Source organism: Schistocerca cancellata, chromosome 1 (genome assembly GCF_023864275.1).
Source record: "Schistocerca cancellata isolate TAMUIC-IGC-003103 chromosome 1, iqSchCanc2.1, whole genome shotgun sequence".
Lineage (NCBI taxonomy): Eukaryota > Metazoa > Arthropoda > Insecta > Orthoptera > Acrididae > Schistocerca > Schistocerca cancellata.
In genome coordinates this window covers 479,652,721-479,680,012 of record NC_064626.1, presented here as the reverse complement: position 1 = coordinate 479,680,012, position 27,292 = coordinate 479,652,721, and the positions used below count along the sequence as shown (strand labels likewise).

At 55.2% G+C, this 27,292-nt stretch overlaps 1 protein-coding gene, 9 non-coding genes and 1 pseudogene across 10 annotated transcripts; all 11 read left to right on the top strand.

Moving 5' to 3' along the window:
- Window positions 1-4,136: 4,136 nt before the first annotated feature.
- Window positions 4,137-4,336, top strand: LOC126096250 (U2 spliceosomal RNA). The gene has a single exon (XR_007522045.1). It is a non-coding gene; the product is annotated as a U2 spliceosomal RNA (small nuclear RNA).
- A 734-nt stretch (window positions 4,337-5,070) lies between these two features.
- On the top strand, window positions 5,071-5,263 carry LOC126095885 (U2 spliceosomal RNA). The gene has a single exon (XR_007521995.1). It is a non-coding gene; the product is annotated as a U2 spliceosomal RNA (small nuclear RNA).
- A 736-nt stretch (window positions 5,264-5,999) lies between these two features.
- On the top strand, window positions 6,000-6,192 carry LOC126095874 (U2 spliceosomal RNA). The gene has a single exon (XR_007521994.1). It is a non-coding gene; the product is annotated as a U2 spliceosomal RNA (small nuclear RNA).
- A 735-nt stretch (window positions 6,193-6,927) lies between these two features.
- Window positions 6,928-7,120, top strand: LOC126095863 (U2 spliceosomal RNA). The gene has a single exon (XR_007521993.1). It is a non-coding gene; the product is annotated as a U2 spliceosomal RNA (small nuclear RNA).
- A 735-nt stretch (window positions 7,121-7,855) lies between these two features.
- LOC126095852 (U2 spliceosomal RNA) lies at window positions 7,856-8,048 on the top strand. Its single transcript, XR_007521992.1, has one exon. It is a non-coding gene; the product is annotated as a U2 spliceosomal RNA (small nuclear RNA).
- A 736-nt stretch (window positions 8,049-8,784) lies between these two features.
- On the top strand, window positions 8,785-8,977 carry LOC126095841 (U2 spliceosomal RNA). The gene has a single exon (XR_007521991.1). It is a non-coding gene; the product is annotated as a U2 spliceosomal RNA (small nuclear RNA).
- A 737-nt stretch (window positions 8,978-9,714) lies between these two features.
- Window positions 9,715-9,907, top strand: LOC126095830 (U2 spliceosomal RNA). Its single transcript, XR_007521990.1, has one exon. It is a non-coding gene; the product is annotated as a U2 spliceosomal RNA (small nuclear RNA).
- Window positions 9,908-10,642: 735 nt separating this feature from the next.
- Window positions 10,643-10,835, top strand: LOC126096128 (U2 spliceosomal RNA). The gene has a single exon (XR_007522035.1). It is a non-coding gene; the product is annotated as a U2 spliceosomal RNA (small nuclear RNA).
- A 6,213-nt stretch (window positions 10,836-17,048) lies between these two features.
- On the top strand, window positions 17,049-17,235 carry LOC126096239 (U2 spliceosomal RNA). The gene has a single exon (XR_007522044.1). It is a non-coding gene; the product is annotated as a U2 spliceosomal RNA (small nuclear RNA).
- An 880-nt stretch (window positions 17,236-18,115) lies between these two features.
- LOC126184580 (mucin-1-like) lies at window positions 18,116-23,553 on the top strand. The gene is made up of 4 exons (XM_049927056.1): window positions 18,116-19,806; window positions 19,852-20,372; window positions 20,592-20,677; window positions 23,245-23,553. The coding sequence occupies exons 1-4, from the start codon at window positions 18,116-18,118 to the stop codon at window positions 23,551-23,553; spliced, it is 2,607 nt and encodes an 868-aa protein (XP_049783013.1).
- Window positions 23,554-23,978: 425 nt separating this feature from the next.
- On the top strand, window positions 23,979-24,151 carry LOC126096328 (U2 spliceosomal RNA; annotated as a pseudogene).
- Window positions 24,152-27,292: the final 3,141 nt, after the last annotated feature.

Sequence of the window (27,292 nt, the reverse complement as noted above, 5' to 3'; positions counted from 1 at the left end):
CACCTTCTGACTATCCAGCCGATGGGGGGCGCCTGAACTGGGCTGACGACGAGGGCGATGACATGCGTGATTAAGTGGGCTCTTCCCCACATGAGCTGCTTAGTATTTGTTTCTCACATCTGGGGTGTTACAGCAGGGTTCCGGTGTGGATGTTTCCACACCTGCTTCCCTACGGCCGTGACCTTATCTGCCGTTGTTTCCTCTGTGTTGCTCTCCCATGCCTGCCTTTGACCATCCGCCGGGAGCCCTCTCCCTTTTAACGGTCAATATTAACTCCATCTCCAACCCGGTAAAACTTCGCTCTCTGAAGGACTTTCTCCGCCTTGGTGCGTTTGATGTAGTATTTCTACAGGAGGTTTGTGCCCCCTTTCTCTCCGACCTGGTTGGTTATGAGGCACTGTATAACATCGACCCCGACGCCCGGCGGGGTACTGCTTTGCTCTACCGATCTGAATTCACTCCATCCAATGTTACCACGCTACCCAACGGTCGCGTTCTTGCATGTATCCTTCAAGATGTCCTTTTCCTAAATGTCTACGCTCCTTCAGGTGCTAACCACAGGCATGACAGAACAACACTTTTTCAGACTGATCTCCCCTCTTTCTTAGCAGCTCGTCGCCCTATCGTCTTTGGCGGAGATTTCAACTGTGTGGTAGCCGATGTTGACCAGGTCCCGACGCCCATGCGGTGTGAAGCACTCGCTTCACTCCTTCAGGCGGCTGACCTTACTGACACGTGGCGCCACTTTCATCCCGCCTACACGCAATTTACCCACATCTATCCCACTGGAGCCAGCCGTATTGATCGTGTCTATGTCTCGGCTGATTTGACCCCCGCCCTTTGTGCCGTCCAAGTTATACCAGTGGCCTTTAGCGACCACTGTGCGTACTCGTGTTCCTTGCGTATCGCGGGTCCGACCCCGATACCTCGTGGCACCTCTTGGAAGATGAATACCCGTCATCTGCCAATGCCCGAACTTCGTACTCTTGTCACGGCAACATGGCGGGATTGTATCGCGGACACTTCCCGGTACCCTACCACGGTGGTTTGGTGGCTCCGCTGTGCGAAGCCTCGGCTACGACGTGTTATCCAGCAATATAGTCGGGAAGTCGCCCACTGGAAGCGTAGCACGTTAGCCTTCTATCAGCAGTGTCTCACTGACGCCCTGACTCTTCCTGCTGACAGATACGATCAGATACGCATGCGTCTCAACAAAATTAAAGCGAAAATCCTTCGCTTCTCTCAAGAGAAGGCCGAGGGTCTGGTGGTGAGGTGCCGTTCTGAGTCCCTGATTGAAGGCGAGAGGCCATCCCTTTATCACCTGGCCTCTGAACGCACTCGTGCCAAGAAGGCCACCATTCTGCGCCTTAAGACTGACGATGGTACGCACATCACAGACTACCGCGAAGTCCTCCAACACCTGACGGACCACTTCACGCATCTCTTCCAGGATGTTGAGGTCGACGTCGCCGCCCAACGTACACTTGTCAGTGGGGTCCCAACCTCTTTGGACCGTCATGACCGCGACTCTTTAACCGAGTCCCTTACCCTCGCTGACCTCACATCTGTCCTCCGTGCCTGTCCGGGACACAAGTCACCTGGTCCTGACGGACTCCCTTATGAATTCTATCAACACTTTTGGGACCTGCTCGGCGAACGTTTCTGCACGATGTGCGAGGAGATTTTTGATGGATGCGACTTACCCGCTGAATTTTTAACTGGACGTATTGCCCTTATTCCCAAGGTGACTGGTCACTGTCGAGCTCAAGACCTGCGTCCTATCACTGTTCTTAATACTGACTATAAGTTGGTGGCACGATGCGTGGCCTCTCGTCTCAAACAGGCCATGGCTAAGGTACTCTGCCCCACTCAATCCTGTGGCGTTTCGCGTCGGAACATCTTCACCGCCGCTTCCCTGTACCGCGATATTGTCTCACTCACCGCCAACACTCGCACCCCGGCTGCCATTCTTTCCTTGGACTTTGCCGGGGCCTTTGACAGGGTCTCGCACCCTTACCTGCTGGCTGTTATGTCGCGAATGGGTTTTGGGGAGCGTTTCATACGCATCATCCGACATTTCTTGGATGGGGCGAATTCCACCATCATGGTGAACGGGTGCCGGTCGCGCCCCATTCCCATCAGACGGTCAGTTCGACAGGGGTGTCCCCTGTCGATGTACTTGTTTGCCTTGGCGCTAGACCCCATGCTGCGCGACATTGGCCGGTTGGTCGACGGTGTCGCTCTCCCAGGCGTCACCTTCCGCTGTGCGGCCTACGCAGATGACGTTGGTGTGTTTGTTGCTAACGCCAGGGACATCGATTCCGCTCGCCGAGTTCTCGACGTCTATGAAAGGGCCTCCGGTGCTCAGTTAAATCCAAATAAAACAGTACTGCTTCCGCTTGGGCCACGATCATTGACCGTCGAACGCCCATGGTACCGAGTTGTGGGAGAACAGCGTATCTTGGGTCTTGAGGTGACTGCCTGCCCGCAGCGTATGTTGACACTCACGTGGCGGCGGCTTCTCACGCGCATCAGGGGTCTCTGCGTGAGCCACGCTGATCGACGTCTCGACCTCCATCAAAGAATCCAGTTGATCAATACTTATATCCTCTCACGGGCATGGTATGTCGCACAACTCCTTACGCTGCCGAAACAGATCGGCCGAGCCATCTCACAAGCGGTATACTGGCTCTTGTGGAGGCATGCGCTGTTCAAGGTTGACGCGCGGACTTGTACGCTGCCGACGTTCGATGGCGGCCTCGGCCTCATTGACTTTTCCCGGAAATGTGCGGCCCTTCTGATTCACCGTGTCGCCACTCTGCGCGACGCCGACCCCGGTGGGACTACAGCGGTCCTCTTCGACCGTTATCGTCCACACTCGGCACGTGCACCGGTCTGTTTGACGCATATTCCGTTCCGGCTGACGACGGTAAAAGACTATTACCTCCATCGCAGCTATGTCCTCCCAGTGGCCACGGACAAGGCGCGCACGTCGCGGCGCCTTTACCATGCACTACGAGGCCAGCCTACACCACATAAATTGGAGGACAGACGACCGTCAGTCATCTGGCGCCATGTTTGGGCTAATATTAACAACTCAGCCCTTTCCACGGAAGTTTCGGCGCTCTGGTATCGTGTCGTCAATAATTTAATCCCCACCAACCAACGCCTGGCGGCCATCCGTCTAGGGCCCTCGGCTGCTTGCGGCCGGTGTGGTGACGTCGACACCAGAGAGCACCGTCTCTTGTGCCCTCACGTGGCGGAAGTCTGGAACCTTGCCCGTGTGCTCTTAGCGCTGATTGGAGGAACGACGCCGGACAATGTGTCGATTGACTGGTTCCTTACCCCTGATCTTCAGACCAACCCCCGGACGCGACGTAATGCGATGGTGTGGCTCTTGGGCCACACCATTTTCACGATCTATGACCTTTCCCTTACCACTGCTATCTCCTTCATGGAGTACCTGTGGAGCCAACATCGCTTGGCGGAAGCTACCCGAACTTACACCATTACCTTTGCTAGATTTTTAAGAGTCGCAATGGTTCATGGTTACCAAAGGGTATTCCAGGCCGACTAAGGCGCCTCTTCCAGGCCTTGCCTGTGTCTTCCCTGGAGCTCTGTCACTTGAATTTTTCACATTTCCCTTGACTTGTCTATGCCTTTGAGTGGTCGTTGACCCTCTAGGCACCCCTCGAGTAGCCTCTTCTCTGTTACTCCTGGACTGATAATCGGACACATGAGCAATCATGTGCACTCTGTCTGGAATAGTATTAAGAAATTGGAAACCACGTAATACATCTTAGAGAATCCTTATTTCGTTACTTCTCTGGGCGATGGAATTATCTCGCCGATTTCGTTTTCAGTTGTGTGTGCTGCCGTCCCTGTTTTATTTGCCTTCCTTTCTTTCTTTCTTTCTTTATTTTTTTACTTTCTTTCTTTCATTCCTTGCCTCACACCTGCAAGTCGAGGTGTCTTTAAGAGTTGTGTGTCGTCGCTCCCTGAGGCATAGCGGAGTGTGCCTCAAATTTACCATTCGACTTGCACCAGTCAGCACTCAACATTAAGTGCTGTGACGACACTAGAGGATGGCGGCAATTTGGAGCGGAAAAGGTTGGGCTATAGGGGAGGTAGGAGGCCCATTTTAAAAAAAAAATAAAAAAAAAAAAAAAAAAAAGTGTAGTATCTGTTCTTATCAGCTTAATATCTGATACGTCCTGCATCGCAGGACCAGAATATTAAACTCATTTTTGGCTCATGATGGAGTGCTAGGGGCTTGCTCCACCTCTGTCGCGGGTTGGCCCGGCATTGCAGTACCGCCGGGATCGGCCCACCTAAAATTAGTTAAAACACAGCCTGAAATGGTTTAATATTCTGCAGTGATCAGATATTCCGCTGGTGGCAAAACTTGTCGTAGTTGTCGATGTGCCCAGTAGTTAGCTGCTTACACAGCACGTATTGTTTAATTAATTTAAGATTATAATAAGTATTTTTTTTTTTTTTTTTTTTTGCTTTCAAGCCGGACCGCTCTTGCAGCCGCATTACAATAGGCTGGTAATTTATGGGGGCACAGAACGGTGCCTTCAGATGCCTCGTTGGCGTCTCTAATGGTCCGGCCACAGATAATTTTATTTAAATTTTTTGGAGTTATATCCTTAGCTCCTCGCGAACGTCGTCGTCGCCGCCGCCGCACGCACGCAGAATACGTGTGTACACACACATATGCAGTGGGCGGTTGACGATGGGAGCATTCGACTAGGTGTAGCTCGCGCCGGCCTCGCGCCGGTGTAGCTCGCGCCGGCCTGGCGCTGCTGTGGGGCGGCCTCTCGCCTTCTCCACTGCCCTGGCAGCTAGCGGCGTTCAAATGGGACTCGCAGTTTTCTCTTCGACATGGAGGGTAGTACTGGGCTGTTGCCGAGTGCTCTCGTGAATTGTCGTTCCTTCCGGCACTTGCTTTTGCGATGTTTTCGACGGTCGCCTGTTGCCATATCGGCCCGTACCACCGTGTGTCACTCCCACATGTGGAGCGCACACGCTGCAAGCATTTAGGCCCTTCCTCTGCGGATTTTCCTTATCGCTTCTCGGCCTTTTGGCTAAGATCAAAGTGTAGTATCTGTTCTTATCAGCTTAATATCTGATACGTCCTGCATCGCAGGACCAGAATATTAAACTCATTTTTGGCTCATGACGGAGTGCTAGGGGCTTGCTCCACCTCTGTCGCGGGTTGGCCCGGCATTGCAGTACCGCCGGGATCGGCCCACCTAAAATTAGTTAAAACACAGCCTGAAATGGTTTAATATTCTGCAGTGATCAGATATTCCGCTGGTGGCAAAACTTGTCGTAGTTGTCGATGTGCCCAGTAGTTAGCTGCTTACACAGCACGTATTGTTTAATTAATTTAAGATTATAATAAGTATTTTTTTTTTTTTTTTTTTTTTTGCTTTCAAGCCGGACCGCTCTTGCAGCCGCATTACAATAGGCTGGTAATTTATGGGGGCACAGAACGGTGCCTTCAGATGCCTCGTTGGCGTCTCTAATGGTCCAGCCACAGATAATTTTATTTAAATTTTTTGGAGTTATATCCTTAGCTCCTCGCGAACGTCGTCGTCGCCGCCGCCGCACGCACGCAGAATACGTGTGTACACACACATATGCAGTGGGCGGTTGACGATGGGAGCATTCGACTAGGTGTAGCTCGCGCCGGCCTCGCGCCGGTGTAGCTCGCGCCGGCCTGGCGCTGCTGTGGGGCGGCCTCTCGCCTTCTCCACTGCCCTGGCAGCTAGCGGCGTTCAAATGGGACTCGCAGTTTTCTCTTCGACATGGAGGGTAGTACTGGGCTGTTGCCGAGTGCTCTCGTGAATTGTCGTTCCTTCCGGCACTTGCTTTTGCGATGTTTTCGACGGTCGCCTGTTGCCATATCGGCCCGTACCACCGTGTGTCACTCCCACATGTGGAGCGCACACGCTGCAAGCATTTAGGCCCTTCCTCTGCGGATTTTCCTTATCGCTTCTCGGCCTTTTGGCTAAGATCAAAGTGTAGTATCTGTTCTTATCAGCTTAATATCTGATACGTCCTGCATCGCAGGACCAGAATATTAAACTCATTTTTGGCTCATGACGGAGTGCTAGGGGCTTGCTCCACCTCTGTCGCGGGTTGGCCCGGCATTGCAGTACCGCCGGGATCGGCCCACCTAAAATTAGTTAAAACACAGCCTGAAATGGTTTAATATTCTGCAGTGATCAGATATTCCGCTGGTGGCAAAACTTGTCGTAGTTGTCGATGTGCCCAGTAGTTAGCTGCTTACACAGCACGTATTGTTTAATTAATTTAAGATTATAATAAGTATTTTTTTTTTTTTTTTTTTGCTTTCAAGCCGGACCGCTCTTGCAGCCGCATTACAATAGGCTGGTAATTTATGGGGGCACAGAACGGTGCCTTCAGATGCCTCGTTGGCGTCTCTAATGGTCCGGCCACAGATAATTTTATTTAAATTTTTTGGAGTTATATCCTTAGCTCCTCGCGAACGTCGTCGTCGCCGCCGCCGCCGCACGCACGCTGAATACGTGTGTACACACACATATGCAGTGGGCGGTTGACGATGGGAGCATTCGACTAGGTGTAGCTCGCGCCGGCCTCGCGCCGGTGTAGCTCGCGCCGGCCTGGCGCTGCTGTGGGGCGGCCTCTCGCCTTCTCCACTGCCCTGGCAGCTAGCGGCGTTCAAATGGGACTCGCAGTTTTCTCTTCGACATGGAGGGTAGTACTGGGCTGTTGCCGAGTGCTCTCGTGAATTGTCGTTCCTTCCGGCACTTGCTTTTGCGATGTTTTCGACGGTCGCCTGTTGCCATATCGGCCCGTACCACCGTGTGTCACTCCCACATGTGGAGCGCACACGCTGCAAGCATTTAGGCCCTTCCTCTGCGGATTTTCCTTATCGCTTCTCGGCCTTTTGGCTAAGATCAAAGTGTAGTATCTGTTCTTATCAGCTTAATATCTGATACGTCCTGCATCGCAGGACCAGAATATTAAACTCATTTTTGGCTCATGACGGAGTGCTAGGGGCTTGCTCCACCTCTGTCGCGGGTTGGCCCGGCATTGCAGTACCGCCGGGATCGGCCCACCTAAAATTAGTTAAAACACAGCCTGAAATGGTTTAATATTCTGCAGTGATCAGATATTCCGCTGGTGGCAAAACTTGTCGTAGTTGTCGATGTGCCCAGTAGTTAGCTGCTTACACAGCACGTATTGTTTAATTAATTTAAGATTATAATAAGTATTTTTTTTTTTTTTTTTTTTTTGCTTTCAAGCCGGACCGCTCTTGCAGCCGCATTACAATAGGCTGGTAATTTATGGGGGCACAGAACGGTGCCTTCAGATGCCTCGTTGGCGTCTCTAATGGTCCGGCCACAGATAATTTTATTTAAATTTTTTGGAGTTATATCCTTAGCTCCTCGCGAACGTCGTCGCCGCCGCCGCCGCACGCACGCAGAATACGTGTGTACACACACATATGCAGTGGGCGGTTGACGATGGGAGCATTCGACTAGGTGTAGCTCGCGCCGGCCTCGCGCCGGTGTAGCTCGCGCCGGCCTGGCGCTGCTGTGGGGCGGCCTCTCGCCTTCTCCACTGCCCTGGCAGCTAGCGGCGTTCAAATGGGACTCGCAGTTTTCTCTTCGACATGGAGGGTAGTACTGGGCTGTTGCCGAGTGCTCTCGTGAATTGTCGTTCCTTCCGGCACTTGCTTTTGCGATGTTTTCGACGGTCGCCTGTTGCCATATCGGCCCGTACCACCGTGTGTCACTCCCACATGTGGAGCGCACACGCTGCAAGCATTTAGGCCCTTCCTCTGCGGATTTTCCTTATCGCTTCTCGGCCTTTTGGCTAAGATCAAAGTGTAGTATCTGTTCTTATCAGCTTAATATCTGATACGTCCTGCATCGCAGGACCAGAATATTAAACTCATTTTTGGCTCATGACGGAGTGCTAGGGGCTTGCTCCACCTCTGTCGCGGGTTGGCCCGGCATTGCAGTACCGCCGGGATCGGCCCACCTAAAATTAGTTAAAACACAGCCTGAAATGGTTTAATATTCTGCAGTGATCAGATATTCCGCTGGTGGCAAAACTTGTCGTAGTTGTCGATGTGCCCAGTAGTTAGCTGCTTACACAGCACGTATTGTTTAATTAATTTAAGATTATAATAAGTATTTTTTTTTTTTTTTTTTTTTTTGCTTTCAAGCCGGACCGCTCTTGCAGCCGCATTACAATAGGCTGGTAATTTATGGGGGCACAGAACGGTGCCTTCAGATGCCTCGTTGGCGTCTCTAATGGTCCGGCCACAGATAATTTTATTTAAATTTTTTGGAGTTATATCCTTAGCTCCTCGCGAACGTCGTCGTCGCCGCCGCCGCACGCACGCAGAATACGTGTGTACACACACATATGCAGTGGGCGGTTGACGATGGGAGCATTCGACTAGGTGTAGCTCGCGCCGGCCTCGCGCCGGTGTAGCTCGCGCCGGCCTGGCGCTGCTGTGGGGCGGCCTCTCGCCTTCTCCACTGCCCTGGCAGCTAGCGGCGTTCAAATGGGACTCGCAGTTTTCTCTTCGACATGGAGGGTAGTACTGGGCTGTTGCCGAGTGCTCTCGTGAATTGTCGTTCCTTCCGGCACTTGCTTTTGCGATGTTTTCGACGGTCGCCTGTTGCCATATCGGCCCGTACCACCGTGTGTCACTCCCACATGTGGAGCGCACACGCTGCAAGCATTTAGGCCCTTCCTCTGCGGATTTTCCTTATCGCTTCTCGGCCTTTTGGCTAAGATCAAAGTGTAGTATCTGTTCTTATCAGCTTAATATCTGATACGTCCTGCATCGCAGGACCAGAATATTAAACTCATTTTTGGCTCATGACGGAGTGCTAGGGGCTTGCTCCACCTCTGTCGCGGGTTGGCCCGGCATTGCAGTACCGCCGGGATCGGCCCACCTAAAATTAGTTAAAACACAGCCTGAAATGGTTTAATATTCTGCAGTGATCAGATATTCCGCTGGTGGCAAAACTTGTCGTAGTTGTCGATGTGCCCAGTAGTTAGCTGCTTACACAGCACGTATTGTTTAATTAATTTAAGATTATAATAAGTATTTTTTTTTTTTTTTTTTTTTGCTTTCAAGCCGGACCGCTCTTGCAGCCGCATTACAATAGGCTGGTAATTTATGGGGGCACAGAACGGTGCCTTCAGATGCCTCGTTGGCGTCTCTAATGGTCCGGCCACAGATAATTTTATTTAAATTTTTTGGAGTTATATCCTTAGCTCCTCGCGAACGTCGTCGTCGCCGCCGCCGCCGCACGCACGCTGAATACGTGTGTACACACACATATGCAGTGGGCGGTTGACGATGGGAGCATTCGACTAGGTGTAGCTCGCGCCGGCCTCGCGCCGGTGTAGCTCGCGCCGGCCTGGCGCTGCTGTGGGGCGGCCTCTCGCCTTCTCCACTGCCCTGGCAGCTAGCGGCGTTCAAATGGGACTCGCAGTTTTCTCTTCGACATGGAGGGTAGTACTGGGCTGTTGCCGAGTGCTCTCGTGAATTGTCGTTCCTTCCGGCACTTGCTTTTGCGATGTTTTCGACGGTCGCCTGTTGCCATATCGGCCCGTACCACCGTGTGTCACTCCCACATGTGGAGCGCACACGCTGCAAGCATTTAGGCCCTTCCTCTGCGGATTTTCCTTATCGCTTCTCGGCCTTTTGGCTAAGATCAAAGTGTAGTATCTGTTCTTATCAGCTTAATATCTGATACGTCCTGCATCGCAGGACCAGAATATTAAACTCATTTTTGGCTCATGACGGAGTGCTAGGGGCTTGCTCCACCTCTGTCGCGGGTTGGCCCGGCATTGCAGTACCGCCGGGATCGGCCCACCTAAAATTAGTTAAAACACAGCCTGAAATGGTTTAATATTCTGCAGTGATCAGATATTCCGCTGGTGGCAAAACTTGTCGTAGTTGTCGATGTGCCCAGTAGTTAGCTGCTTACACAGCACGTATTGTTTAATTAATTTAAGATTATAATAAGTATTTTTTTTTTTTTTTTTTTTTTGCTTTCAAGCCGGACCGCTCTTGCAGCCGCATTACAATAGGCTGGTAATTTATGGGGGCACAGAACGGTGCCTTCAGATGCCTCGTTGGCGTCTCTAATGGTCCGGCCACAGATAATTTTATTTAAATTTTTTGGAGTTATATCCTTAGCTCCTCGCGAACGTCGTCGCCGCCGCCGCCGCACGCACGCAGAATACGTGTGTACACACACATATGCAGTGGGCGGTTGACGATGGGAGCATTCGACTAGGTGTAGCTCGCGCCGGCCTCGCGCCGGTGTAGCTCGCGCCGGCCTGGCGCTGCTGTGGGGCGGCCTCTCGCCTTCTCCACTGCCCTGGCAGCTAGCGGCGTTCAAATGGGACTCGCAGTTTTCTCTTCGACATGGAGGGTAGTACTGGGCTGTTGCCGAGTGCTCTCGTGAATTGTCGTTCCTTCCGGCACTTGCTTTTGCGATGTTTTCGACGGTCGCCTGTTGCCATATCGGCCCGTACCACCGTGTGTCACTCCCACATGTGGAGCGCACACGCTGCAAGCATTTAGGCCCTTCCTCTGCGGATTTTCCTTATCGCTTCTCGGCCTTTTGGCTTAGATCAAAGTGTAGTATCTGTTCTTATCAGCTTAATATCTGATACGTCCTGCATCGCAGGACCAGAATATTAAACTCATTTTTGGCTCATGACGGAGTGCTAGGGGCTTGCTCCACCTCTGTCGCGGGTTGGCCCGGCATTGCAGTACCGCCGGGATCGGCCCACCTAAAATTAGTTAAAACACAGCCTGAAATGGTTTAATATTCTGCAGTGATCAGATATTCCGCTGGTGGCAAAACTTGTCGTAGTTGTCGATGTGCCCAGTAGTTAGCTGCTTACACAGCACGTATTGTTTAATTAATTTAAGATTATAATAAGTATTTTTTTTTTTTTTTTTTTGCTTTCAAGCCGGACCGCTCTTGCAGCCGCATTACAATAGGCTGGTAATTTATGGGGGCACAGAACGGTGCCTTCAGATGCCTCGTTGGCGTCTCTAATGGTCCGGCCACAGATAATTTTATTTAAATTTTTTGGAGTTATATCCTTAGCTCCTCGCGAACGTCGTCGTCGCCGCCGCCGCACGCACGCAGAATACGTGTGTACACACACATATGCAGTGGGCGGTTGACGATGGGAGCATTCGACTAGGTGTAGCTCGCGCCGGCCTCGCGCCGGTGTAGCTCGCGCCGGCCTGGCGCTGCTGTGGGGCGGCCTCTCGCCTTCTCCACTGCCCTGGCAGCTAGCGGCGTTCAAATGGGACTCGCAGTTTTCTCTTCGACATGGAGGGTAGTACTGGGCTGTTGCCGAGTGCTCTCGTGAATTGTCGTTCCTTCCGGCACTTGCTTTTGCGATGTTTTCGACGGTCGCCTGTTGCCATATCGGCCCGTACCACCGTGTGTCACTCCCACATGTGGAGCGCACACGCTGCAAGCATTTAGGCCCTTCCTCTGCGGATTTTCCTTATCGCTTCTCGGCCTTTTGGCTAAGAAGCACCCCGCGAGCGGAGCGTTCTGTTGGGTTCTGTCGCGGGTCGTGGGTCTCCTCTCGCTTTTAGCGATCGAGGATCGTTTCGTTTGTTCTAAATTTCTCCGTTGTTGAAATTTTTGCCGTGACATGACCAGCCGGTCGAACAGTATACAGTGTGTGTTCGACAGGGCGGCAAGACGGCCGACCGCGTTTGAAATACAGGAATGGATTTTTGGAGATCTGCGTGTACCGGAACATGATGTTGACACCTTCCAACTGGATTTCGTCTTGTTTTCGTTATTTGTGAAATTTGTAGACCAGGAGAAATACGAAAAGTATGGCCTGGCTTTAGCGGGCGAACATCCGTTCCGCTACTTCGATGGCTCTGTCGGAACAGTGACAATCGTGCCGTCTGGGTTTGGCATACGGACTGTGCGGGTGTTCAACGTACCCCCTGAGTGTCCCAATGAAGTAATCGGCCGCGTCTTATCGCGGTACGGCACGGTGCTCAGCATCACGAATGAGAAGTGGGGCAGTGCCTACCGTTTCCAGGGCAACAGTGGCGTTCGTAGTGTCCGCATGGACCTCCGCCAGCACGTACCGTCGTATTTAAATATTGCGAGTACCAGAGCCCAGGTCACCTATATTGGGCAACCGCAGACTTGCTCCCTTTGTCAATCCACGGAGCATCTCCGCGTGGACTGCCCGCGCCGGCGCCCTGTGCAATTGCCGCGGGAACGGCCTGATGCTACGAACCTTGTACCCCTCCTCAGCGAGGTAGTGGCGGGCGCTGCCCCCCGTCCCGCTGAGAGGACTGACGTGTCGCCTCCGACAGCGGCAATGCAACCGGCACCCAGTGCATCGGCTGACGGCCCCGTACCGGACCCGACGCCCGTTGTGGCGGTACCGCCAGCGGCGTCTGACGTACCTGCGGTGGCGAGTGATGTTGTCACTGTAGAACAGATGGAGGTGGTTCTTCCTACCCCACCCCTCCCGGCAGATGACGCTAAGTCCCCACGACGTCGTCATAGGCGCAAGAAGGCGCACCCCGACCGGCCAGCGGAGGAGGAGGACGTTTTACGTCCCCATGAAAGCAGCAGTGAGGCCGAATCTCAGGCCTCCTCAGTTTCCCGCTCTGTTTCCGCCGACCGCTCGGGCGGTATGCGGCAAACTGCTCGGCAATTAGAAGCTCTTATTAGCTCATCGCGAGATCGGGGAGCACTCCCTGCAAAACGGAAACATGACCAGGGTAGCGACCAGCCGCTGCAACGCACCCGTACCCTTTCTCATCCTACTGCGTCCGAACCGTCTGCGCCGCCACCTTCTGACTATCCAGCCGATGGGGGGCGCCTGAACTGGGCTGACGACGAGGGCGATGACATGCGTGATTAAGTGGGCTCTTCCCCACATGAGCTGCTTAGTATTTGTTTCTCACATCTGGGGTGTTACAGCAGGGTTCCGGTGTGGATGTTTCCACACCTGCTTCCCTACGGCCGTGACCTTATCTGCCGTTGTTTTCTCTGTGTTGCTCTCCCATGCCTGCCTTTGACCATCCGCCGGGAGCCCTCTCCCTTTTAACGGTCAATATTAACTCCATCTCCAACCCGGTAAAACTTCGCTCTCTGAAGGACTTTCTCCGCCTTGGTGCGTTTGATGTAGTATTTCTACAGGAGGTTTGTGCCCCCTTTCTCTCCGACCTGGTTGGTTATGAGGCACTGTATAACATCGACCCCGACGCCCGGCGGGGTACTGCTTTGCTCTACCGATCTGAATTCACTCCATCCGATGTTACCACGCTACCCAACGGTCGCGTGCTTGCATGTATCCTTCAAGATGTCCTTTTTCTAAATATCTATGCTCCTTCAGGTGCTAACCACAGGCATGACAGAACAACACTTTTTCAGTCTGATCTCCCCCCGTTCTTAGCAGCTCGTCGCCCTATCGTCTTTGGCGGAGATTTCAACTGTGTGGTGGCCGATGTTGATCAGGTCCCGACGCCTATGCGGTGTGAAGCGCTTGCTTCACTCCTTCGGGCGGCTGACCTTACTGACACATGGCGCCACTTTCACCCCGCCTACACGCAATTTACCCACATCTATCCCACTGGAGCCAGCCGTCTTGATCGTGTTTATGTCTCGGCTGATTTGACCGCCGCCCTTTGTGCCGTCCAAGTTCTACCCGTGGCCTTTAGCGACCACTGTGCGTACTCGTGTTCCTTGCGTATCGCGGGTCCAGCCCCGATACCTCGTGGCACCTCTTGGAAGATGAATACCCGTCATCTGCAAATGCCCGAACTTCGTACTCTTGTCACGGAAACATGGCGGGATTGTATCGCGGACACTTCCCAGTACCCTACCACGGTGGTTTGGTGGCTCCGCTGTGCGAAGCCTCGGCTCCGACGTGTTATCCAGCAATATAGTCGGGAAGTCGCCCACTGGAAGCGTAGCACGTTAGCCTTCTATCAGCAGTGTCTCACTGACGCCCTGACTCTTCCTGCTGACAGATACGATCAGATACGCATGCGCCTCAACAAAATTAAGGCGAAAATCCTTCGCTTCTCTCAAGAGAAGGCTGAGGGTCTAGTGGTGAGGTGCCGTTCTGAGTCCCTGATTGAAGGCGAGAGGCCATCCCTTTATCACCTTGCCTCTGAACGAACTCGTGCCAAGAAGGCCACCATTCTGCGCCTTAAGACTGCCGATGGTACGCACATCACAGACTACCGTGAAGTCCTCCAACACCTGACGGACCATTTCACGCACCTCTTCCAAGATGTTGAGGTCGACGTCGCCGCCCAACGTGCACTTATCAGTGGGATCCCAACTTCTTTAGATCGTCATGACCGCGGCTCTTTAACCGAGCCCCTTACCCTCGCTGACCTAACATCTGTCCTCCGTGCCTGTCCGGGACACAAGTCCCCTGGCCCCGACGGTCTCCCTTATGAATTCTACCAACACTTTTGGGACCTGCTCGGCGACCGTTTCTGCAAAATGTGCGAGGAGATTTTTGCTGGATGCGACTTACCCGCCGAATTTTTAACTGGACGTATTGCCCTTATTCCAAAGGTGCCTGGTCACTGTCGAGCTCAAGACCTGTGTCCTATCACTGTTCTTAACACTGACTACAAGTTGGTGGCACGATGCGTGGCCTCTCGTCTAAAAGAGGCAATGTCTAAGGCCCTTTGCCCCGCTCAATCCTGTGGCGTTTCGCGTCGGAACATCTTCACCGCCGCTTCCCTGTACCGCGATGTTGTCTACCTAACCGCCGACACTCGCACCCCGGCAGCCATTCTTTCCTTGGACTTTGCCGGGGCCTTTGACAGGGTCTCGCACCCTTACCTGTTGGCTGTTATGTCGCGGATGGGTTTTGGGGAGCGCTTCATACGCATCATCCGACATTTCTTGGATGGGGCGAATTCCACCATAATGGTGAACGGTTGCCGGTCGCGACCCATTCCCATCAGGCGGTCAGTTCGACAGGGGTGTCCCTTGTCGATGTATTTGTTTGCCTTGGCACTGGACCCCATGCTACGTGACATTGGCCGGTTGGTCGACGGTGTCGCTCTCCCAGGCGTCACCTTCCGCTGTGCGGCCTACGCAGATGACGTTGGTGTGTTTGTTGCTAACGCCAGGGACATCGATTCCGCTCGCCGAGTTCTCGACGTCTATGAAAGGGCCTCCGGTGCTCAGTTAAATCCAAATAAAACAGTACTGCTTCCGCTTGGGCCACGATCATTGACCGTCGAACGCCCATGGTACCGAGTTGTGGGAGAACAGCGTATCTTGGGTCTTGAGGTGACTGCCTGCCCGCAGCGTATGTTGACACTCACGTGGCGGCGGCTTCTCACGCGCATCAGGGGTCTCTGCGTGAGCCACGCTGATCGACGTCTCGACCTCCATCAAAGAATCCAGTTGATCAATACTTATATCCTCTCACGGGCATGGTATGTCGCACAACTCCTTACGCTGCCGAAACAGATCGGCCGAGCCATCTCACAAGCGGTATACTGGCTCTTGTGGAGGCATGCGCTGTTCAAGGTTGACGCGCGGACTTGTACGCTGCCGACGGTCGATGGCGGCCTCGGCCTCATTGACTTTTCCCGGAAATGTGCGGCCCTTCTGATTCACCGTGTCGCCACCCTGCGCGATGCCGACCCCGGTGGGACTACAGCGGTCCTCTTCGACCGTTATCGTCCACACTCGGCACGTGCACCGGTCTGTTTGACGCATATTCCGTTCCGGCTGACGACGGTAAAGGACTATTACCTCCATCGCAGCTATGTCCTCCCAGTGGCCACGGACAAGGCGCGCACGTCGCGGCGCCTTTACCATGCACTACGAGGCCAGCCTACACCACATAAATTGGAGGACAGACGACCGTCAGTCATCTGGCGCCATGTTTGGGCTAATATTAACAACTCAGCCCTTCCCACGGAAGTTTCGGCGCTCTGGTATCGTGTCGTCAATAATTTAATCCCCACCAACCATCGCCTGGCGGCCATCCGTCTACGGCCCTCGGCTGCTTGCGGCCGGTGTGGTGACGTCGACACCAGAGAGCACCGTCTCTTGTGCCCTCACGTGGCGGAAGTCTGGAACCTTGCCCGTGTGCTCTTAGCGCTGATTGGAGGAACGACGCCTGACAATGTGTCGATTGACTGGTTCCTTACCCCTGATCTTCAGACCAACCCCCGGACGCGACGTAATGCGATGGTGTGGCTCTTGGGCCACACCATTTTCACGATCTATGACCTTTCCCTTACCACTGCTATCTCCTTCATGGAGTACCTGTGGAGCCAACATCGCTTGGCGGAAGCTACCCGAACTTACACCATTACCTTTGCTAGATTTTTAAGAGTCGCAATGGTTCATGGTTACCAAAGGGTATTCCAGGCCGACTAAGGCGCCTCTTCCAGGCCTTGCCTGTGTCTTCCCTGGAGCTCTGTCACTTGAATTTTTCACATTTCCCTTGACTTGTCTATGCCTTTGAGTGGTCGTTGACCCTCTAGGCACCCCTCGAGTAGCCTTTCTCTGTTACTCCTGGACTGATAATCGGCCACATGAGCAATCGTGTGCACTCTGTCTGGAATAGTATTAAGAAATTGGAAACCACGTAATACATCTTAGAGAATCCTTATTTCGTTACTTCTCTGGGCGATGGAACTATCTCGCCGATTTCGTTTTTCAGTTGTGTGTGCTGCCGTCCCTGTTTTATTTTCCTTCATTTCTTTCTTTCTTTCTTTATTTATTTTTTTTTCTTTCTTCTTTCACTCCTTGCCTCACACCTGCGGGTCGAGGTGTGTGTCGTCGCTCCCTGAGGCATAGCGGAGTGTGCCTCTAATGTTGTTCCATTCATGACCATTAGACTTACACCTGACAGCACCCTACTTTACGTGCTGCGACGACACTAGAGGATGGCGGCAATTTGGTGCGGAAAAGGTTGGGCTATAGGGGAGGTAGGAGGCCCAATTTAAAAAAAAAAAAAAAAATTAAAAAAAAAAAAAAAAAAGTGTAGTATCTGTTCTTATCAGCTTAATATCTGATACGTCCTGCATCGCAGGACCAGAATATTAAACTCATTTTTGGCTCATGACGGAGTGCTAGGGGCTTGCTCCACCTCTGTCGCGGGTTGGCCCGGCATTGCAGTACCGCCGGGATCGGCCCACCTAAAATTAATTAAAACACAGCCTGAAATGGTTTAATATTCTGCAGTGATCAGATATTCCGCTGGTGGCAAAACTTGTCGTAGTTGTCGATGTGCCCAGTAGTTAGCTGCTTACACAGCACGTATTGTTTTAATTAATTTAAGAAAAAGTGTAGTATCGCTTCTCGGCCTTTTGGCTAAGATCAAAGTGTGGTGCTGCCTGGTGCCCCTCCCTCCGTGGTGTCCGCCGAATATGGCCCCCACCCCGGTTGGCGCGGTGCTAGGCGGCGCCAAACGTGTGCCTACTGCCCGGCAGTCTCCAGCCAGCGTGGGAAGCAACACCCTCCTGCCACGACACCCCAGTGACGTCCGCCGCAAGGCAGACAGAGGGGAGAAGTCCGGCTGTGTGTGACCCGCCTGCGTGTGTGGCACACCAGCCGCTGGCAGCCGTGCATGTGCAGTGTGCTGTCAGGGCATGGAGATGAATGGAATAAAATAAAATAGCTCCTAAATTAGGTCCAATTTACCCCTGGTCTGACATGAGTAAGGCCGCGCCTACCGCGGGAATAGTCTTAAGGATAACATACTTAAGTAACCGCGCCTAACGCGGCCTCTCAATATTTAAGTAGTGGGCTTAACCCACGAAATAGAATAGGAATACAATACTTAAGTACGGTTAGAACCGTTTCTTCTTAATTTTATCTAAACTTAATAAAACTGTAAAACTCGCATTATATAGAGTCATTGATATTCTTTCTTAAAATTATACTTCGTAGTACTGTAACTAAGAATTATCTCGGAAAATAAAAATCTGTTCTTATCAGCTTAATGTAAGCTCATATGGACTGATTTCTGCACCGGGAAGCGGTCGCGCCTATTTTCCTGTTTCAGGTCCGCGACCTGAACGATGGAGCTTGTGGTGACGCTGCCGGCGGAGGTCTTCCGCTGCCGGATCTGTTTCGTCACCAAGGCAGCTGACAGGCCAACTTTTGGGGAGTATAAGGACCACTCGGCCCTTCTCCGCCACTACAGGAGGCTGCATGACCCGGGAACGGTTCCCGTTTTCGAGTGCCAGTTTTGCGGCCGACGCGACCCGCGGCTGAAGACGCTGCGGTTACACCAGCGGCTCTGCAATGCAGAATCCGCAACCCCCGGCGCTGCCAGTCGGGGGAGGGTGAGTATGGGACACGATGCCGTGTCTGGCTCTCTGGGGCACCCAGAGAGGTCAGCCGGCGGGAGGTCACAGGCGAGGGCCCCCGAAGTTAGTAGGACAGGCCCTTCGTCCTTAGTTAGTGCTGGGCGAAAGCCACAGGTGAAAGCGGCCCGGGAAGTTAGTACCACAGGCCGCCTAGCCTTAGATAATAGAGAGGGGCTATGGCCACAGCCCAGTCTGGTCCCCGAAGCTAGTAGGACAGACCGGCTGGACTTAGGATTAACATACGCGGCGGTCCTGACCCGCAGCAGCGTGGTGGGCTCACAGGCTGCCTTGCCCTCACCCTGTGTGAGTGTGCAGGCGTCTGTGACGCCCAGGACGGCGGTGGTTGCTACCCCCGCGTCGTGCGTACTGTGTGTGCGCACGCCGAGGAGGTCTGGCATCCCCATGCCGATACGCTCTGCGACGTCAACCGCGTCGCCACGAGTGCCGAGCGCAAGTTCAGGAGGTGAAGGCAGCACGCTGCCGACGCCTGTCGCCGAACGCGTCGTTCCGGCCAGAGGCGCGGTGCCAGGCAAAGGCAGCGGCACGCCGCCGCCCGCGTCGGCCACCGCGCCCCGTGGCGTACGCTGGCCACGTCGTGCGGCTAACGCAGGCGCTTCCCGCCCGCCATCTGTCGTGAGCGTGGGTACCGGCCTGGGACTGCCGCCCGCATTCGCTACGCCGCCGACAGGTGGCTCTGCGATGCGGGTGGACAGTGGCAGGCAGGCCGCCTCGCTCGCCGCGACCGGTGGTGTTGTCATTCACGGCGCACCCGCGCCGCTGGCTGACGCACCAAAGGCCGCACGCTCGGCGGATGCACCGGATGGTGTGGTGCTTGTGCGGTCGCAGACGTACACGCGCCGCGTTCCCTCTGCCCTGCCGGCGGCTGCGTCGAGTGACGCACGTCACTCCGCTTCCGCTCAGGCAGGGAGTGTTGCTACTAAAAAAGCCTCTGTTACAGACAACAAGTGGCACATAGTCACCCCACGGAGGGACAGACGCCATGCTGCAGGACGCAGACCACCGCCTCCGGACCGACGGCGCATTATACCGCCCAGTCCGCGGAGCAGTGGTCCGGCGCGAGCTAGCGCGCCTGGACGGCCGGCGCGAGCTACACCTCGTGTTTCTCGCGCCGGCGGCAGGGCGCGGGCGACCGCTGGGCCATCTGTTGGCGGCGCGGCGAACAACAGCCGCGGTGCGCCCGGCCCGAGCGCCAGGCCGGCGCGAGCTACACCTGGAGACGCCCGGCCGGCGCAGGCGACACCAGCCACCTCTGCGACCGCCGCCCCATCTGGCAGCAATCGTCGGACACCCAGTCCGCGTAACGGCGGCCCGGAGCGAGCTGGCGCGCCCGATCGACCGGCGCGAGCTGCACCTCGTGCTTCTCGCGCCGGCGGCGGGCCGCTGGCGACCGCCGGGCCATCTGTTGGCGGCGCGGCGAACAACAGCCGCGGTGCGCCCGACTCGAGCGCCGGCGCGGCGACTGAGAGCAGCACGGCACCACCACCGACGCAGACGACGGAGCAGCGCGACGTGAGCGGAGGGACTGCAGATGCGTCTCCGACAACTGGCAGCAAGAAGAGGAGACGCCGACGCCGACGCCGTAACAACCGGCCCAGTCCCAACCTCCCGCCGCAAAACTCCCGTCCTACACCTACATCGACCAACCCTCCTGTACCCTCCGAACAGGGCGCAACCGAGGCAGCTCCGCCCCCCCCTCCCCCGGCCGACTCTCGGCTAACGGAGAGGCAGCGGCGCTGGCTGACGGCCCTGGAGAGCGTCCACAGTCAACCGTGGGACGCATTCGTCGCGGTCGTCGAGGACTTCGTCTCCGAGATCGCCGAGACGAAGCCACAACGCCAGGCAGCCGGAGATCGACAGGACGGGCCACCAGCAGCAGCGCACCGCGGCCAGGGCCGCGCCGACGCTGCTGCCAATCCCCCTCCTCCTGCCCCTACACGCGGCCGCGGTGGGCGGCGCGGTGGACGTGGCGCACGGCGCGCGGCGGCCGCCGAGCGTCGGTACGACGCGAATGCAGCATCTGAGATTCAGAAGCTGTACCGCGCGGACCGGCGCAAAGCGATGCAGCGCGTCCTTGGCGAGACGTCGCCGTACTGTCAAATCGATGGCAGCGTGCTCGCGGAGCACTTTAAGAAGATCTACGCTAAAGCTGATTTTTCCGTTACAGATGCACCAGCTGCTGTCCCGGACTTTGCCGCCACCACGCCTCCTGATGTCAGCGAGGAGGTCCTGCTGCCGATCACCCCTTCAGAGGTGCAACAGCGGCTCCAGAAGGCGAGCAACACTGCTCCTGGGGCAGACGGAGTCACCTACTCGGACCTGCGACGTGAGGATCCTGGCTGCCACGTGCTAGCCAGGATCTTCTCGCGCTGCTGGAATGAGCGGAAGACTCCGGTGCAGTGGAAAATATCCACTACCGTCCTCATCCACAAGAAAGGGGACGTCTCCGACGTGACAAACTGGCGGCCTCTAGCATTGAGCTCTACTATCTCTAAGCTCTTTGCTGCAATCGTTGCGGACCGCACTTCCCTCTGGGCGGAGCGTTTGAACCTGCTCTCCCCAGAACAGAAGGGCTTCCGTACGTTTGAAGGCTGCTATGAGCACAACTTCATTGTGCAGACGGCAATTGACGATGCAAGGCGCAGGGGAGGCCAAGCATGCTTTGCTTGGCTTGATCTGGCGAATGCTTTCGGTTCAGTGCCTCATGCTCACCTCCTTGGAGTACTGAGCAGGATGGGGCTGCCCGAGCAATTGCACCATCTAATTGCCGACATGTACAATGGTTGCTCTACCCGTGTCCGTACATCTGACGGACTAACGGAGGAGATAGAGATCCAGGCGGGCGTCAAGCAGGGCTGTCCACTGTCGCCCATCGTCTTTAATCTCGCGCTCGAGCCGGTACTTCGCGCCGCAACCTCGCTCAGAAATGAGTGTGGTATCCCGCTTTGCGGCGTCAGTGTGAGTGCACTGGCGTATGCGGACGATATCGTGCTTCTGGCGCGGGATTCAGAGTCGATGCAGACGCTCCTCAATGTTGTGGGTGAGGCGGCAACGTGGGCTGGGCTTACCTTCAAGCCGTCGAAGTGTGCCACGCTTCACATCCGCCGTCGGGAGACACTAGGCTCGGTATTCGCCCTGCAAGGGGGAGAACCAGCCGTACTCGGTGCGGGTGACGCCTACCTCCATCTTGGCGTTCCCACCGGCTACAAAGTCTCGCAGACGCCAACGGATGCGATCGCGGCAATTCGACGCGACTTGCAGCTCCTGGACGCTTCCCTGCTGGCTCCCTGGCAGAAGATTGACGCCGTGCGCGTCTTTCTCCTCCCCAGGCTTGACTTTGTCATGCGGGGCGGAGCGGTCCGCAAGGGGCCGCTATCTGCACTTGACAAGGCAGTGAAAGCGGCCGTCAAATCATGGCTCTTCCTTCCGCAGCGCGCGTCCACTGAACAGCTGTACCTCGCGCTGGGAGAGGGAGGATGCGGCCTGACGCCGCTCGCGGACGCTGCGGACATCTCGACGATCGTCCACGGCTTCCGCATGCTGCACTGCGACGACGCCACCGTCCGAGACATCGCCTGGGCCACTCTATCTACGGCCGCGCGCCGCCGGCTGGGGAGGGAGCCGAGTCGATCCGACTTGGCCACCTACCTTAGCGGCAGCACTGAGGGCGACCTCGCAAGAGACGGAGGCGACATCCAGTCACTGTGGACGCGCGTCAGGAACGCCACAAGGCGCCTAGCGCCGCGTGGCGTCACCTGGCGCTGGAGTGACTTGCTTTCTGAGTTGCAGGTGGAGGTCGGCGGCCAGCCCGCCATCGCTGACGACGCGGAACACGGCGGCATCGGAGGGGTGACGCAGCCGGCCACGGAGGGGACGGCGCCCGGGACTTCACGACACCTCGAAGATGACGGCGATGGACCGCAGCACGATGATGACGGCGTGGGACGCATCGCCAACACTGGCGTCGAGCATGTCCGGGTGGGAGGGGGCGCCAAGCGTCTGCTCTCTCGGACGCTCCGCGAGTGTCTGAGGCAGCGCTTGCGCAACCTCCTACTCAGGAAACCTGACCAGGGGAAGGTGTTCGAGTGCACCAGGGACTCCACAGCGTCCAAACACTTCATAGCGGGAGGCAAATACACCCGCTTCGCAGACTGGCGCTTTATCCATCGCGCCAGGCTCGGAGTCGTGCCTCTGAACGGTTGTCGCCGCTTTGATGGGCGGGCAAACAACAACAAAGCCGGCCGACGCTGTGGCCACAACAATGAGACGCTCCCACACGTAATCAACGCGTGTATGGTGCACTCAGCAGCCCTGCAGTATCGCCACAACGCGGTCCTCAACCGCCTCGCGACAGCAGTCGCTGGGCGGCCAAGAAGAGGAAACACTGCTGTTCCTGACATCACGATCAACCAAGCCGTCATAGGGGACAGCAGTGGGCTGCGTCCGGACCTCGTTGTAACTGACGAGGCCGCGAAGACTGTAACCATCGTCGATGTGACAATCCCCTTCGAGAATAGGCGGATTGCGCTCGACAACGCTCGGCAACTAAAGAGGATAAAGTACGCCGACGTTGCGCGCGGATTAGCTGCTCGCGGCTACTCCGTCACTGTTGACGCCCTGGTTGTTGGCAGTCTGGGGGCGTGGGACCGCCAGAACGATGCAGTGCTTCGGCACCTAGGCATCGCTAGCCGCTACTGCCAACTGATGCGGCGGCTGATGGTGTCTGACACCATCAAGTGGTCCCGCGACATTTACGTGGAACACATCACTGGCTACCGCCAGTATGTGTCCCCCTAGACTGTGGCATGCTCTGACGTCAGGCTGCGAGACCTTCGAGACTGCAGTCGTCGGAGAACTTCGAGGTCGGTGCCTTCGTGACGTCGGTGTCGAGATTCTCTTCAACGACGCGGGAACGGCGGCGCTACACCATCTTCGCGCCGCACTGCAGCAGTGCCGAGTCAGTAGCGGTGCGTGCGGTGCTGCCTGGTGCCCCTCCCTCCGTGGTGTCCGCCGAATATGGCCCCCACCCCGGTTGGCGCGGTGCTAGGCGGCGCCAAACGTGTACCTACTGCCCGGCAGTCTCCAGCCAGCGTGGGAAGCAACGCCCTCCTGCCACGACACCCCAGTGACGTCCGCCGCAAGGCGGACAGAGGGGAGAAGTCCGGCTGTGTGTGACCCGCCTGCGTGTGTGGCACACCAGCCGCTGGCAGCCGTGCATGTGCAGTGTGCTGTCAGGGCATGGAGATGAATGGATTAAAATAAAATAGCTCCTAAATTAGGTCCAATTTACCCCTGGTCTGACATGAGTAAGGCCGCACCTACCGCGGGAATAGTCTTAAGGATGACATACTTAAGTAACCGCGCCTAACGCGGCCTCTCAATATTTAAGTAGTGGGCTTAACCCACGAAATAGAATAGGAATACAATACTTAAGTACGGTTAGAACCGTTTCATCTTAATTTTATCTAAACTTAATAAAACTGTAAAACTCGCATTATATAGAGTCATTGATATTCTTTCTTAAAATTATACTTCGTAGTACTGTAACTAAGAATTATCTCTGAAAATAAAAATCTGTTCTTATCAGCTTAATATCTGATACGTCCTGCATCGCAGGACCAGAATATTAAACTCATTTTTGGCTCATGACGGAGTGCTAGGGGCTTGCTCCACCTCTGTCGCGGGTTGGCCCGGCATTGCAGTACCGCCGGGATCGGCCCACCTAAAATTAATTAAAACACAGCCTGAAATGGTTTAATATTCTGCAGCGATCAGATATTCCGCTGGTGGCAAAACTTGTCGTAGTTGTCGATGTGCCCAGTAGTTAGCTGCTTACACAGCACGTATTGTTTTAATTAATTTAAGATTATACTAAGTATTTTTTTTCTTTTTTTTTTTTTTTTTTTTTTTTTGCGTTTAGCCGGACCGCTCTTGCAGCCGCATTACACTAGGCTGGTAATTTATGGGGGCACAGAACGGTGCCTTCAGATGCCTCGTTGGCGTCTCTAATGGTCCGGCCACAGATAATTTTATTTAAATTTTTTGGAGTTATATCCTTAGCTCCTCGCGAACGTCGTCGTCGCCGCCGCCGCACGCACGCAGAATACGTGTGTACACACACATATGCAGTGGGCGGTTGACGATGGAAGCATTCGACTAGGTGTAGCTCGCGCCGGCCTCGCGCCGGTGTAGCTCGCGCCGGCGTGGCGCTGCTGTGGGGCGGCCTCTCGGCTTCTCCACTGCCCTGGCAGCTAGCGGCGTTCAAATGGGACTCGCAGTTTTCTCCTCGACATGGAGGGTAGTACTGGGCTGTTGCCGAGTGCTCTCGTGAATTGTCGTTCCTTCCGGCACTTGCTTTTGCGATGTTTTCGACGGTCGCCTGTTGCCATATCGGCCCGTACCACCGTGTGTCACTTCCACATGTGGAGCGCACACGCTGCAAGCATTTAGGCCCTTCCTCTGCGGTTTTTCCTTATCGCTTCTCGGCCTTTTGGCTAAGAAGCACCCCGCGAGCGGAGCGTTCTGTTGGGTTCTGTCGCGGGTCGTGGGTCTCCTCTCGCTTTTAGCGATCGAGGATCGTTTCGTTTGTTCTAAATTTCTCCGTTGTTGAAATTTTTGCCGTGACATGACCAGCCGGTCGAACAGTATACAGTGTGTGTTCGACAGGGCGGCAAGACGGCCGACCGCGTTTGAAATACAGGAATGGATTTTTGGAGATCTGCGTGTACCGGAACATGATGTTGACACCTTCCAACTGGATTTCGTCTTGTTTTCGTTATTTGTGAAATTTGTAGACCAGGAGAAATACGAAAAGTATGGCCTGGCTTTAGCGGGCGAACATCCGTTCCGCTACTTCGATGGCTCTGTCGGTACAGTGACAATCGTGCCGTCTGGGTTTGGCATACGGACTGTGCGGGTGTTCAACGTACCCCCTGAGTGTCCCAATGAAGTAATCGGCCGTGTCTTATCGCGGTACGGCACGGTGCTCAGCATCACGAATGAGAAGTGGGGCAGTGCCTACCGTTTCCAGGGCAACAGTGGCGTTCGTAGTGTCCGCATGGACCTCCGCCAGCACATACCGTCGTATTTAAATATTGCGAGTACCAGAGCCCAGGTCACCTATATTGGGCAACCGCAGACTTGCTCCCTTTGTCAATCCACGGAGCATCTCCGCGTGGACTGCCCGCGCCGGCGCCCTGTGCAATTGCCGCAGGAACGGCCTGATGCTACGAACCTTGTACCTCTCCTCAGCGAGGTAGTGGCGGGCGCTGCCCCCCCGTCCCGCTGAGAGGACTGACGTGTCGCCTCCGACAGAGGCAGTGCAACCGGCACCCAGTGCATCGGCTGACGGCCCCGTACCGGACCCGACGCCCGTTGTGGCGGTACCGCCAGCGGCGTCTGACGTACCTGCGGTGGCGAGTGATGTTGTCGCTGTAGAACAGATGGAGGTGGTTCTTCCTACCCCACCCCTCCCGGCAGATGACGCTAAGTCCCCACGACGTCGTCATAGGCGCAAGAAGGCGCACCCCGACCGGCCAGCGGAGGAGGAGGACGTTTTACATCCCCATGAAAGCAGCAGTGAGGCCGAATCTCAGGCCTCCTCAGTTTCCCGCTCTGTTTCCGCTGACCGCTAGGGCGGTATGCGGCAAACTGCTCGGCAATTAGAAGCTCTTATTAGCTCATCGCGAGATCGGGGAGCACTCCCTGCAAAACGGAAACATGACCAGGGTAGCGACCAGCCGCTGCAACGCACCCGTACCCTTTCTCATCCTACTGCGTCCGAACCGTCTGCGCCGCCAGCTTCGGACTATCCAGCCGATGGAGGAGGCCTGAACTGGGCTGACGACGAGGGCGATGACATGCGTGATTGAGTGGGCTCTTCCCCACATGAGCTGCTTAGTACTTATTTCTCACATCTGGGGTGTTGCAGCGGGGTTCCGGTGTGGATGTTTCCACACCTGCTTCCCTACGGCCATGACCCTATCTGCCGTTGATCCCTCTGTGTTGCTCTCCCATGCCTGCCTTTGACCATCCACCGGGAGCCCTCTCCCTTTTAACGGTCAATATCAACTCCATCTCCAACCCGGTAAAACTTCACTCTCTGAAGGACTTTCTCCGCCTTGGTGCGTTTGATGTGGTATTTCTCCAGGAGGTCTGTGCCCCCTTTCTCTCCGACCTGGTTGGTTATGAGGCACTGTATAACATCGACCCCGACGCCCGGCGGGGTACTGCTTTGCTCTACCGATCTGAATTCACTCCATCCGATATTACCACGCTACCCAACAGTCGCGTGCTTGCATGTATCCTTCAAGATGTCCTTTTTCTAAATATCTATGCTCCTTCAGGTGCTAACCACAGGCATGACAGAACAACACTTTTTCAGTCTGATCTCCCCCCTTTCTTAGCAGCTCGTCGCCCTATCGTCTTTGGCGGAGATTTCAACTGTGTGGTGGCCGATGTTGATCAGGTCCCGACGCCTATGCGGTGTGAAGCGGTCGCTTCACTCCTTCGGGTGGCTGACCTTACTGACACGTGGCGCCACTTTCACCCCGCCTACACGCAATTTACCCACATCTATCCCACTGGAGCCAGCCGTATTGATCATGTTTATGTCTCGGCTGATTTGACCCCCGCCCTTTGTGCCGTCCAAGTTCTACCCGTGGCCTTTAGCGACCACTGTGCGTACTCGTGTTCCTTGCGTATCGCGGGTCCAGCCCCGATACCTCGTGGCACCTCTTGGAAGATGAATACCCGTCATCTGCAAATGCCCGAACTTCGTACTCTTGTCACGGAAACATGGCGGGATTGTATCGCGGACACTTCCCGGTACCCTACCACGGTGGCTTGGTGGCTCCGCTGTGCGAAGCC